The following is a 14,442-nucleotide window of genomic DNA, read 5'->3' on the forward strand; positions in this document are numbered from 1 at the left end:
TTCTGTTCCTTTGAAACAGAACCATCAAAGAAGAGAGCATCCCTTATCCCCCAGTCTCTGTGGCAGGGTAGGAGCCTTGTTCTAAGTTGTAAGACAGGAGGGGGACAGGCCATGTGGACGGTCTCATTTTCTACTTTATCCCAACCTCACTAAGATCTCACCTCCGCTCTTGCCACTCTGCTAGATTGCTTCTGCGAAGGGTTCTAGGGACCTCTGGACTGTCAGCTTAAATGACCTCCACCCATCGTTCACTCACAGCTGCTGAAATTGCTGTCTCTCCTTGCTCTTTTCTCTTCCTGGCTTCTGCAACACCATCTTTGGCTCCTTTCAATGACAGTCCTTCTATTCCCCATGAAGTGTTGGGGTTCCTCAGAGATTCAGTCCCAGTTCTCCTTTTCTCCTGCCCTACACCTTGTCCTGGGCCATTTTTTCACCTGTTCTCTGGTTTCAACTGAAGTTTCTCAAATATATATTTTCCACACTGGCCTCTGGCCTCTACTTCATAGGATAGCAATCAGTTTACCGAATGTCCATTTCTGTAAAACTGGTTTTCCCAAAAACATTTTTGGAGTATTTTTATATCCTTAAGATAGCTTATTAATTTTTGCTTTGTTTTCTGCATTAAAAAACTTAAATGAATTAATCTATGTAGCTTTTGTAATTACCTATATCTTTTTGTTAAGTATTTTCAAAATTGGCAATATTTTATGAATGATAAACTATATATATATATATATTTTTTTTTTTTTTTGAGAGAGAGTGCATGCGTGTGCACGAGAGGTGGGGGGAGGGGCAGCGGGAGAGGGAGAGAGAGAGAATCTTAAGCAGGTTTTACGCCCAGTGGGGAGGCCTTTGGGCACGATCCCAGGACCCTGAGATCATGACCTGAGCTGAAATCAAGAGTCCGGCGCTCAACTGACTGAGTCACCCAGGTTCCCCCAAATTATATGTTTTCATTTTGTAATTTTGAGAATACTTTAAGGACTGTTTAGTACTTAGTTTGAAGACTTTTTGAGTTTTACAAAATTTTATTAAAGTTTAAACTGTAAAAGACCATAGTCATAAAAAAAGAAAGGAAGAAAAGAAAAGAAAAATAGGACACCAAATTAGGTGCACATAGATTGAACAGGGGCTTTTAGACAACGTGGCTTCAAATGCGCTGGCTCAGCATGCCTTTCCCTTCCAGGCTGAGCTCCCTTCTTTCCCTACTTCGTGTCCGAAGCTGCTGTAACAGTGAAATAACTGAAGTACCCTGAAACTTCCAGAAGTGTCTGCATCTTCCTCCTGCCCTTTTTGGAGGAGCCGGGCCCCACCCTTCTCTGCCAGGTCGACCACGGAGATTCCCCAAGGTATCACACACTCAATAGCGCCATCTGTCGAGAAAGACTGTCATGACATCCCCTGGCCTCTAGAATGAATGAATCTCTCTTTTGTGCGTCATAATCTTTCTGTTCATATCCTGATCATTGTATTTAGTAGACTTGATTATAGCTCTTTGCATATATATCTATTTCTCTTGGCTGATAGGCATTTAACTCCTTAAGGGCAGGAATCCACTTTTGGGGTTCTAGTGCCTGTAATAGTGCCTGGCTGGTAGCAGATAATCCCTACTTACTTAATATATGAATGAACAGGGACCCAATCATGATTGCATTATCATTTACTTGTCTAACTTTTCTGTAACAGCAAAGATAAGGGCCAGAAGGAGTAAGACCCTGGTGGTTTAATAAAAACCATCCAACAATTGGAAATAAGGAGAAACGTGGACTGCATTAACCTTAAAAGTCATGCTAGAGTGGAGGGGAAGAAATGAAGGGGGGGAAATCGGAGGGGGAGACGAACCATGAGAGATGATGGACTCTGAAAAACAAACTGAGGGTTCTAGAGGGGAGGGGGGTGGGAGGGTGGGTTAGCCTGGTGGTGGGTATTGAGGAGGGCACGTTCTGCATGGAGCACTGGGTGTTATGCACAAACAATGAATCCTGGAACACTACATCAAAAACTAATGATGTAATGTATGGTGATTAACATAACAATTAAAAAAAGAATGTTCACAGCAGTTTAGTTCATTAATAGAAACTGATACAAAACAAATATCCATCAATAAAAGAATAATACAGTTAAAAAAAAAAAAAGTCATGCTAGAGCACTAACAAGTCCCCCTAGCAAATAGGGATTACCTGTGGGCCAACCCAGCCAGCTGCCTGCATTTTTACGGTCTGTAAGCTTTTAGGTTTTTAAATGGTTATATAAGTACCTACATATACTATCCTCGATTTTGCCTTTTGCTCACAGAGCCAAATATTTACTATCTGGCCCTTGAAGGCACACTTTGCTGACCCCTAAAATGCAGCAACTTTGTCTGATTTACCATTTGCTCTTGGTGATGGTGTTTTACAACTCCTGAGAGTTAGAAGGTATTGTATAGAAAATGGATAAAACAAAATGATGGTACTTCCTGTTTCCTATTTAGCATGACATCCTTATTTCGTCATTCTGCTTTGTTCTCTGATTATACAGAATTCCCATTTTCAGAGCCTCTTTAGACCAGATTTGCCATCCTAGTGATTCCCTTATTAATGAGTGAAATAAAACTTTGATATACGCTCACTACCTATTTGTATGAAAATTATTGTTTTTCACATTTTAAGGATTATTCTTTGATAAGGGTTGGAGGAGGTTGGGCGAGGAAGGGATGGGTAGGGCTGGTGGATCCCAGGCCTGGGCAACACTGGATATGAGGTGGGAGAACCTCCACTGTTGTGCAGTCTGCTTCTGATCTCCTGTTTCTCCCAAGAAGGTCGTAAGGAAGGGCAAGGGGTGAGACACACAGTAAGTGTTGCTGTATTTGGCCATTCTGGTTGGGAAAAGGTTAAAATTATAGGATGCCCTCTCTGTTTTCCAAGCATAGATTCTTGGGATTCTCTCCCAGAGACAAAGCTGGGTATTTATTCCCGGCACATGGTACTTCCTGCAGCCGCCCCTTTTCTCTCTAAAGTTTTCCCGTTTTAATTCTCTTTCAGGGAGAGTTTTCTCAACAGGTTGGACCAGTACCAATGAGTTCAAGCAAACACTGGCAAGATCCAACATGAATCAGGGAGGTTTCTTGTATTTGCTAGATGACCTTCTGGAATTTTCTGGAATTTTGATTCTAAGTGCCCCTCAGACCTCTTTTACTACATGCTGGGGGCTGGGCATTGCTGTACATCAGCCCAAGCCTTAGACACTAGAAAAGGCTATGCCAGCAATTGAGCCAGGGGCTGTGTAAACTGGAATTCGAGTCCAAGGAACCTGAAGTAATTATCTTCACTTGGGGTCCAGGGACCTGAGAGGCAACATGATCACTGGTTGCACTGGTTGGTTGTACTAGGAGGACATTTTAATCAGCTTGCCTGTCAATCACCATGACAGCTTACCTCCAATTTACTACCAAAAAGAGAAAATCTGGATCAGTCAAGTCACATTGAAAACCTAGGAGCAAAATAGCTGTCATATTCTAGATTAAAGGGAAAAAAAAAGGAAGAATACTACTGAAAATCATCTGCATTTGTTCTCTCAATTTATCTTAAAATCTGGACACCCACTTTTTTCTATGATCACAATACTAATATTGTGCATGTTCCCCCAAACTAAAATTATACAGGAGAACTCAGGCTAGAAACACTTTATTGTATCTATAGATTTTTGGTTGTTTTGTTTGTTTTTTGAATAGTATATTAAAATTCAGGTTCAAGAAGTTTTATAAGATAAGCAGATTAATAGATATAAGAAGTTCATTACCTCTGTTGAGAAGCAATGGTGGTGAGTGTTTTAGGGTTGGGGCCGTCCCTGCCTGGACTGGAACAGGATGTGAACAGGGAGGAGGAGTGGTGGATAGTGTGAGGATGAAGTGGGGGTGTGCAGGTCTGTCGTCAGGGTGGGTGCCTGACTGCTACTCGCTCTTGGGTGGCCGCCTGTCCGTCCTCCGCCGCCACCACCCTCCCAACGGCAGCTCGCCCTGCTGCCACCAACATGTGTGTGCCTGGCATCCTGTCGCTCCAGCTCTGGTGCGGATGAAGTTTCTCCAGGACGAAGCTCTACTCAGGCTCCCCTGAAATTCTCAATTTGGCCTCCACTTTTGAGCTTCAGTGTTCCCCTCTTCTTTGTCCAATTTTAGCAAGAAGAATTTCTTCTTAGTAAGTTCTGTCCACTGCCCTCCATCCTGCTCTTTCGCTATAAATTTCCACTTGCCCATGCTGTACTTGGAGCTAAGTCCACTCTCCCCTACGTCAAGACTCCACTGCAGTGGTCCCTACATCCATGGAGATGGCCCTCCTTGAATAAGGTCTTCCTTGCCATTGTGCCAAGTGTCACTGAATTTTTTTTTTTTTTTTTTGGTACTGGCCATCTTGTTGGCTGCTCAGCCCTCGCCACCACCAACCACCACTGCGGGAGACCAGCCCAGAGGGGCTAGAATTCTCTATATTAATCTCTAGCCCTGAATTCTCTCTTGCCTTCAGACACTAGGTCTCAATGAAATGGGATTTAAAGGAAAATTCAGTGCTTTCTTCATTATGCCTCAGTGATTCCCAAACTCAGAAATTTGCAGCTAAATGTGGCACATCAGAAAGTGCTCATTACACAGTCTTTTTGAATGAAACAGGCAGAGGTCTGATCGTTCTGATCTGCCTTTGGCCATCCTGCAAGTTCTTTTGGGTAGGGAGTGACTTCCATGTATTCATGTGTTATATGATGGTGGATGAATGTCTATTGTTTTGGATTAAGCATGTAGAAGATGGTCAAGGTCTGATAATCAACCACTTGCTGGTTACTTGGGCAAGTCTACCCTTTGCCTTTGGGGAAATAACTAAACCAGGATCTCTAGGGGGGCAGTAAGGAGCTCACCTCTACTCCCTGCCTGTTTGTACCTTCTTCCTTCCCCACCCCCTGTTGATTGGAAGGAATGCTTTTGGGGGCAGGTTGGCACAGTGCCTTTCCCAGTAAATAGGAACCCTTTTAGGTATTGGATTTATCTATTTTGATATATATAGAGTAATCTGTAAAGTTACATTGTTATATATTTTTAACTTTTATAAAATCCTTATTTGCTTTCTAATTCTGCTGTCCTTAAATTCTTTGGTTCAGGCTTTACTTACGTCCTAGCTGGCTCACTACAGCCATCTCTTGGCAGACCTCATCCATCCATCCATCCATCCATCCATCCAACCATCCATCCATTATTCTGTGAGTTTTCAATGTATCAGAAATTCAGTATCTAGTAAGAAATAGCGTAAGGTAATGTCCCCGGCTGTCCCATGTGCTCTGGCCTCCCCTGTTGTTCTACCATTAAAAGAATAAATTGCCCATGTACCCCACAGTACACGAGGCAGTCTGGAGGCGTTTCTGGGATAGCTCCGTATAAATTTGGCTCCAGCAGGGAGTGAAACCAAAGTTCACAGCATTTCGTTTTGGTTGCTTTTGGCTTCTTAGAGGAAAAGCTACATAGTCAAACCAGTCCCAGGAAATAAGCATAATTTCCGTTCCAGCCTCCACACAAATACCCTGTCAGGGTACTTTTTATTGTTCTCAAGGGTACCCTATGCAGATCACAAATTACTAATCAAGTTAATAACGACAACGTTACAATATTAACTACCAGTATTCCTTAGTCGACTACGATGTGTCCAACGGTGTGCTGGGTGTTGCAAACATTCTTTCAGTTAATCCTCACAACTGTTTACTATCACCATTTTCCAGTTGTGGAAATTGAGTGCTGCTGTTAGCGCATGGGATTCACATTCAAGACTATGGCCCCCCAAAGTCATTGCTATGCTGCGTTTCCTTCCGGCATCACCAGGGTCCCCTCTGCATCTCTGGCAATGGGACACCAGCTTCCGGCTGTCAGTTTCTAAGGCACTGCTTAAGTGGTACCTCCATTGAGAAGCCCGTCTTCATGTCAGCACACCGGTGTTCTCCCCTGTCTCAACCTGGCTCCTGGTGCTGACCTTCTCATGTTGTTGGATGGGTCTCTAAGTCGCCTGTCAGCTCTCCAAAGGAGGAAGGAAGGGAGGAGATTGGACCCTCACCTCTGTTATGCTTTCCAAGTTCTGTAGCCGTCCCTGTTCATTGCTTTCAGTTGACTGAAGAAATTGGTCTCCTGATCCTAACTGGCAGGCACCCTCTGGTTCCTTCTCAGTTCTGAGGTGGTTTTCAGGGGAAGAGGCAGTCTATTACTAGCATTTAGGAGGTCTTTGATTTTTTTTACGGGGTCCTCAGGGCTTTCTTAGCTGCCCCTGTTCAGAGGTAAGCACTCCCGGACTTAGTGCCTAAGGGTGATCTGTCTTTTTAATGAGCCTGTTTACTGAAATAGGAGGCAATTTTTCTTAAAGTTGCTCAAAGTTCTGCTCTGTCAAAAATAAGTGTTTCCCAACTGAGCCTCTTTGTTTGCATTTTGCCCAAGGCCTTTTCCCTCTGCCTTCATTGTTAGTCCACAGAAAGCCAGAGAGGATGTTAAAGATTCACTTCACTAATTCATAGCCAATTAGGAAGCTTTGTTTTGAACCCGACTAGAAGGTCTCCTGGGCAGTAGATTTGGAGCCTTGCCCCTCGGCACCCTGGGGAATTTATTGGTTAGCAAACAGAATTTTGAAAGTAATGGCTGCAGCGGTTCCTAGTCTGGGCGTAGCTGGTTAGAATGGCACACACAGTGTTTTATTATCAGAACGATATTTGCTTTCTATTATGTAGCTTTGGACTAACCCCCATTATCTTTAAAAGTTTTCACCTCTAACACTTCTCTGTTTTAACCTGCACACGGAAGCTGATGTAGGGTGTACAAATAGGAAGGGACATTATTTTCTTCTTTCTTTGGTGATGGTGCAGTGGCTTTTTTTCCAAGTTTGGATTTTGGTCTAATGGTTAGTTTTCTTTCCTCAGGACACTGTTTCGTTTCATCCTGAATTGGTTATTAGGAGGCCATTCTGATAGTTAACTATGACTGGAAGTTTTCTTAGGTAGAAACCCTCCAGGTTGCTGCAGTTTGCTAAAAAAGTGCTTCTGACTTCTAGCAGAATGCAAATTAGCTTGGCTGTGGGGAACATTAAAAAATAACAACAACAAAAACAATCTCTTAAGGCACAGCAAAAGTTGTGTTCTGAGGGTGAAATTAAAGCTCCCAGATTGTGAAGCATGAGGTGTGTTTGTTCTCTGCTTTTTGATGGAGGAAAACTTTAACCTGCGTGGTTTAGGACCCTACCTTTCTAATAAGGTGATCCATTAGCTTCCAAAATGTTATTTATTTAACAAGTGGGATTTTAATTTGATTTTTGTGGCCTCAAAGTTGAACCATTTGCTAAACAAACAAACAAAACCAAAAAAACTCTCACCATTTTCTGGGTTGGATTTTTTACCTGGTTCAATGTCAAGAGAGTAGCTGTCTATCTCCAGGTCAAGTCGCTGGGCTGCAGCAGAACGAAAATCCTCCAAGACCCCTTGCACAGCCTTGGTGAGGTTATAGGGCACCGACTTAGCAAACCTCATTTTGCTATTCACGATCACACTCCCATTTCTGAAGTTAAGTATTTCAAGTTGCTTAAATCCCGTAAGATTGGAGCGTAGATAGGGAACCAGCTGCAAAATAAAAGGTGGTTTACCCTTAACTGTGTTCTAAGTGCTCAGCTGCTGCTAATTCCATTTATACTCACTTCTCATTATCTGAGGCATAAATTTCAGTTCCTTTTTGATTGTCTTTATTTTTGTGTTTGGATTTAATGTGAAAGCAGAACACGACTATTTAATGATCTATTTGCACTGATTATGTCCCATATTTCCACCTTTCTATTTGTCTATTGAGATGGATGGCAGTGATTTTCTTCACGATGAATTGTAGAACAGAGGATTTTTTAGAAATCTAGGCCAATGTTATCAGCAAAGCAGGAATGACAGGTTCAGTTATTTAAAAAAAAAAAATTCAAACAAATAAAAACATGTTCTAAACTGAGCCCAGGAGCAGACTGACCTCCGCCTGTATAAATGGGACATCTATTTGGAAGCAACCAATTGAAATGACCTATTGAAGTGACCTATTGATGTGAAGCTTACACATCAGCTTGTCTGTCTATGCAGGACATGTTTCACGGTCAATGCATAGGCTGCGCAATGGAAACAGCAGGGAACTGGCAGTCAGGGGACTTGGGTGTCAGTTCTGGAACTGTCCCCAGCTAGCTGTGTGACCTTCATCAAACCATTTATCCATTGTATTGTACCTCAGTGCCCTTATCTGAATTGTAAGGAAGAAGAAAAAGTGGTTCCCTAAGGACCTTTTCCAAATTGTAATTTAATAATCTCAAAAGTCTGCCCACGGGCATTGTGCTTCAGAGTCCTACACCTGCGTATTGTGAGTCACCACCTCCCCTGAGATCCCTTTTCAGAAATGTCTGAAACTCAGCAGTGTCTGCCTTGTTCTTGGTGCTGAAAGTTAACCCCTTCTTTAATAAACTGAAACCTATGAACACAGAGAGTACACAGATGCAAGCTACAATCTCCCAGGCTTAGCCCAGGTCTACTTTTTCTTGTCCCTGTCCCCACCGCACCAGAATTTTGACTCTAATCTTGCCCACATGCCAGTAGCTTCCCCCCTCCCACAGGTTATTGTAAAAATAAAATGAAATTTTATACAAAGTGTGGAACTTCTCAGTCTACTCTCAGTACTCTCCTACTTACATTGACTGGGCTCATTTTTTGCATCTTAGCATTGCATTGGCCTCTGGTGCGAATTCCCTGTCTTTAGTATGCAGATGATTAGCTGCTCCCTTCTCCCAAATCCATTTTCTTCTTCACAGGACAGAGGCTGCCTCGCTAGAAACCACATTTCTCAGCCTCCCTTGCAGCAAGATATGGCCATGTGCTAGTTCCCATCAACATAATATGAGTGGAAGAGATGTGGGCAACTTTGGTATCACTCACTTTCTTATGAAACTGCTTGCCCTGGGCTTCCTCTCTTGCCCCTTCTCACAAATGGAAACAGGGATTTACCCGTGACTCAGCTTTGTGTGAATGAGCAGACACCATTGGGGTTGTCAGAGTTATAAGACAGAGGAAATGTGAGTCTCTGGATGACACTGTAGAGCAGAACTGCCCTACCCATCAAGTTGAAGAGAAATAAACTTGTATCTTATTTAAGTTACTATATATATATTTTTTTGAAGTATAGTTGACATACAATGTTGTATCAGTTTCAGGTGTACAACATAGTGATTCAACAAGTCTATCTGTTATGCTACACTCACCAAAGTGTAGCTACCATCTGTCACCATATTTAAGTTACTATATTTTTGATCTCTTCAATATGGAAGCTCAGCATGTACCCTAATTAATACACCTGAGCTAGGTGCACTGGGACTCTGTTTCCTGAGATTGTCCTGGTATCTACTCACCTCACCTTACTGGGGTTGGGGGACATTGCACAAAGTCTTCCTTTAAAGTTCACTTGAAGACCTTGGTTTTTATGTGGTTTTAATGTGCATAATGATTTAATTTATATGAAGCTTACAAATATTTTTTCTGTTATTTTCAGAAATTCTAGGATTTTTGTATTGTGTACTTGACTTTAATTGGCTGTGACTGCATACAGGTATCACATGGTTGAGCATTTCTTATTATATGTGTGTTTCTTATTGTACATGTAGAAACAAAATAAACATGTGAGTTTTAGGAGTATTGTATAATTAAAGATATATGCCATCATGATCTTCATCTCATTTTCTTTGTTAGGGATGAGGGATGATATGCCATTTAGCTATTTTTTAGTTTTACAAGAACTTAAGGGGAACTAAGAAAGGAGTCCTTACACTTGAACTCTCAGCCTCATCTGTTCTGGACCCTTCGAGTTTTGAATCCTTCTATCTGATGGCTAGAAAACAGCCTGTGGCATTATAACTTAGGGAAAGGTTGCTCATGCTGCTTTTAAATTCCACATTCAGTACTTGGGTGGCTATGTATTATTCCTGGGAAAACTACATTAGGAATAACTATAATGAAAAGATCTTAAGGATAAGATCTCATGGGGCTGGGTGGCAGGGTTTGCCTGGAGTGTCCACCGCAGAACTCACTTGCTTATTGGATCTGAATCCATCCCCACACTTTAGCTGAATACCTTCAGCAACAGCTATGTCAGAGGCTTGTCTCTTCCAACGTTCATTGCTCAAGACAGCCAGTGATGATATTATAAAGTAACAAGAAAAAAAGAAAGGACACGCAGGGAATTGGAAGCAGTGCTTACTCACCAGCTGTATGAATTGTTGCTCCAGAGCTTGGTACTCCAGAGAGCTCTTGTTGAACAGGTTGTTGGAGAAGGGCATGTTAGCGACTCGCAGACTGAAGAAGACTACCAGTTCTTGGCCCTTGGCGGCAACGGTCATAGAGTTAGTGGTGATGTACTGTAAAGCTGGATTGGGAGTGGTAGTCTCCAAGAAATGACCTGGGGTAGAAACATCCACACTGAGTCTTGGTACCTCAGAGGAGGCAGGAGTGTTAGTTAGAGCCATTATGTCTAAGTCTCTCACAATATCTTGGCTGCCTGAAGATGCAGTTGAATGTGAAATTTCCAGAGTTGACTGGCTGATGGCAGAATAGCCATCCGTGGGGTGGTTAGTTCTGGGATTAGTACTGTCTGGTCAACGGGCATTATGTCTGTGGCACTTTGATCAGTCAGAGAGAAGATGCTGGATGCAGTAAAGAAAGGTAGAGTGCCTGATAGCGAAGCAGAGGCCTTAGCAGGTGAAGACCAAGAACTGTCTGTGGAAAAAGCTTCTGAGGCCAGTTAATTTTGTCCAGGTATTTTCCCCAAAGAAGAGAAAGCAAAAAAGGAAATCCAAAGTTAGACTTAAAACAATGCATTTGCATTGATTGTTTTAATGTCATATTTTTAAAGAAGAAGAAATTGGTATAGAAAGGATAGGCAGTCCTGTGTCCAAACCTGTACTCACTTTATTCAGGCCCAAGTATTTCCAGATAGATGAGACTAAAAGACCACCAGTAACCTAAAATTTCTGCTTAGCCAGAAACAACACACCTAGGGACCAGATGGTAAAAACTGACTAGGTCACCAGGTGGTGCCAAAACACAGATGGCATTAGAATAGATTTGTATCCCACATTGCCATCTGGAACTCCCAGCCAATTAGCTATGCAGATTGGGCCCAGAAATTTTATTCACCTTCCAATCATGCAAGCCTGCATTTTATGCATTTGGATTTTTTGGATCCGAGTTATCACATTTTGGTAGTTTTACCACTTAAAATTTAAATTATGCTTTTCCAAAATTGGATAATCTGACTGAATAACTTGCCAATTTGCAAAATGATTTTGAGAAAGTAAAGGTGTGGGTGACACATATAATTTGAACTTTATATTGGCCATACAACTTGTTAAATATTTGATAGTATTTAAGTGTTTTTTTACTTTTACGTGAGAATAACTTGATAATTTCTACTGCCACTTTGCATTTCTTCCTTGGGTAAGAACACATCAAACTTCTAAAGTCTATCCCTGCTGGGCAGGGAGTCTGTTTCTCCTTCTGACCCTCCCCCCTCTCTCTCATTCTCTGTCTCTCAAATAAATAAATAAAATCTTTAAAAAAACAAAAAACAACAAAAAAAAACTTCTAAAGTCTATTCTCTTTTTGGTACAAAATTAAAATCAGTAAGTATTTATGAACTAAGAAAGTACTTATATGAGACTTTCAGATAAAGAGATTGGCGGGTTATTAAAATATTCCAATAAACCTAAATCCAGAGCCACTGACAATATTTAAGGCATTAGGTAGATCAAAACAAGGAGCTTTCTGTGATTACTTCAGTGGAATTTTGGCAAATATGTGGGAAAGCTGGGTTGAAATCCGAATGCTAAGCATGATGAATGGACTGTCTGGATGCAGATATAATCTTTGGACTCTCAGTCAGCTAATTTACTAGAGTGCAATCACCCAAACTGAAACTCCAAGTGATAAACAGCTCTGAAAGGTGGAATCATATTACTTTTATTAGTTTCTTAAAGTAAAACCTGCTTGTTGGTGAACGTACCCAGCTTTCAGAGAAGTACCCTCCTTTCTCTCACCTGAGGAGAATGTCTGGGCATGTTCATCCATAGTTATTCAACTATCAGAAATGATGTTTTCTAACATCCACGATCTCTCTGGATATACACCCATAGTTTTATTCAAGTCTTCATTGCCATGGGCTGAGTGTTTTCTATCTTCCCCAAATGCATACTTTGAAGCCCTAATCTCCAATGTGACAGTATTTGGAGGTGGGTCTTTGGGAGGTAATTAGGCCATGAAGGTGATCCAGCATGAATGGGATTAGTGCTCCTATAAGAGGAGACACAGAGATGATCTCTCCTTCTGCTATGTGAGGATACAGCAAGAAGGCATCCTTCTGCAAACCATAAAGAAGTGCCTCACCAGGGACCAGATCAGCTGGCAGCTTGATCTTGGGCTTCCCAGACTCCAGAACTGTGAAAAATAAATTCCTGTTGTTTAAGCCCCCCACTCAATGGTATTTTGTTACAGCAGCCTGAGCTGACTAAGACATCCATAGAAGGATCTGGGATGAATAAATGAAAAGGTTGCAAGTACTATCAGTGATTTGATTTGACTTCTTTGTGTCATGGGGTAATGCCTATGAACCTATGTTCCTATGATGTGGTCTTTCTGCTCCTCCAGATGATAAGGGTCTGGGAAGAAGCACAATGACAGATATCTTCATTCTGCTCCTGGGCCAGCATCTTATTACTCACACTTTTGTTACTAGATAGACTTTAGCCAGATTAAAATAGTCTGCTGCCTTAATGTCACCAACCAAAAAAAGTGAATTTCTAACTCCTTCCCTTTGTGGCATTTTAAAATTAATCTTTTACATTCAAAATAAACCTAACAAAGCTCTTTCACTGATAGAACAGTTGGCTATTTAAATGTAGGGTTGCTAGGGATGTCTGGGTAGCTCAGTCGGTTAAGCATCTGCCTTTGGCTCAGGTCATGATCCCAGGGTTCTGGGATTGAGCCCTGCACTGGGCTCCCTGCTCCGAGGGAAGCCTGCTTCTCCCTCTGCCTGCCACTCCCCCTGCTTGTTCTCTTGCTCTCCCTCTGGCAAATAAATAAATGAAATCTTTTAAAAAAATAAATGTAGGGTTGCTAGATAAAGTGCAGGATTCTCAATGGAAAATACACTAAAAAATTGTTAGTTGTTTATCTGAAATTCAAATTTAGCTGGGCACCTGGTATTTTTCTTTGTTGAATCTAGCAGTCCTATTTAAGTGTGGTTTTAAAAGACTCTATTCTCTCTCGGTTTGAGATTGAAACTATTAAGGCTACGGCTAATTCTTTTGAAATAAAAATATTGTCAAACCTCATCACTACTTATAAATGTATTTTAAACAATTATGTTTTCATTTGATGTTTACGTAAAAATTAGACATGTCATCGACACAGGCCATTTCAACGTTAAGTTTTTTACACTGCAACAGAGAAGTCAAGCACTAAAAGCCAAGGCCATTTATTTTATCATGTGGTATACAAAATGAGCAGATTCAAAATAACTTGACTTTTAGCTGTTATGTTACAGTGTGTGGGGGGTTCCTGTGAGGGTGTGGGGTGTGCTTCTATGTTAGTGTGCATGGTGGGGTGCTGGTTAGAATTCCAGCTGCTGGGTGTAGAAGAAATGGCTAGTTTGGCCACTTTCTGGGCAGGAGACCTATCCAAAAGCAAAGGCCACAGATAAAATGGTCTGAACCAAAGTATATGAATTCAGGTTTAGCTGAAACCCACGGTGAAGATGCTGGTAATGGGTGAAGATGGGCACAGTTGGGGCAGCCAGAAGCCCTACTAGTAGCTAAAGGAAGGCAAAGCAGAAGATAAGCAAGGTGTGAGGGACAAGTACAGATGAAAGAATATTTTAAATGCTTCTAGAAAAAGATACACACACTTGTCATAAAAATCAAGTGGTTCTATTTTATGTTTAAAAATCTAAAAAGAGATTCCACAATCTCTTTTAAATATTCAAGTGGCATGACCAACAAATTGCTTAATTCTATATCAATCAAATCCATTCTTATTTATCATAACAAGAAAATTATTACTTTCCTTTTTGGCATAGTATAGAGATACGAAATAAGTGTTTATTATACATTCATTCAACAAATAAATATTGATAGCCTACTATGTGCCAAGCACTGTTTCAGGTGCTGGAATATATCAGTGAACAAAACAGATGAAAGTTCTGACCCCAAGGAATTTACTGTCTAGTGGAGGAAGACAGAAAGTAAACAAATAAACAATGGGAAATATATAGTATACCAAGTTGTGATAAGTGCTGTAGAAATAAAGTAAAGTGGGAAATGGGGTGAGAATGTTGGGTTGGCAACTTATGTAGAGTGATCACTGAGAATATAATATTTGAGCAAGACCTGA

The 14,442-nt window shown here is 41.3% G+C and overlaps 1 protein-coding gene across 1 annotated transcript in view; it reads right to left on the bottom strand.

The window, feature by feature from the left end:
- The window catches only part of IMPG1 (interphotoreceptor matrix proteoglycan 1), a 94,013-nt gene that overhangs the window by 17,681 nt on the left and 61,890 nt on the right, over positions 1-14,442 (bottom strand). Inside the window, 3 exon segments of the mRNA XM_081829356.1 lie at positions 7,389-7,608; positions 10,263-10,624; positions 10,627-10,769. Of these exon segments, the coding sequence (XP_081685482.1) occupies positions 7,389-7,608; positions 10,263-10,624; positions 10,627-10,769 (725 nt within the window).

This window comes from Leptonychotes weddellii, chromosome 8 (genome assembly GCF_054177405.1).
Source record: "Leptonychotes weddellii isolate Sample4059 chromosome 8, ASM5417740v2, whole genome shotgun sequence".
Classification (NCBI taxonomy): Eukaryota; Metazoa; Chordata; class Mammalia; order Carnivora; family Phocidae; genus Leptonychotes; species Leptonychotes weddellii.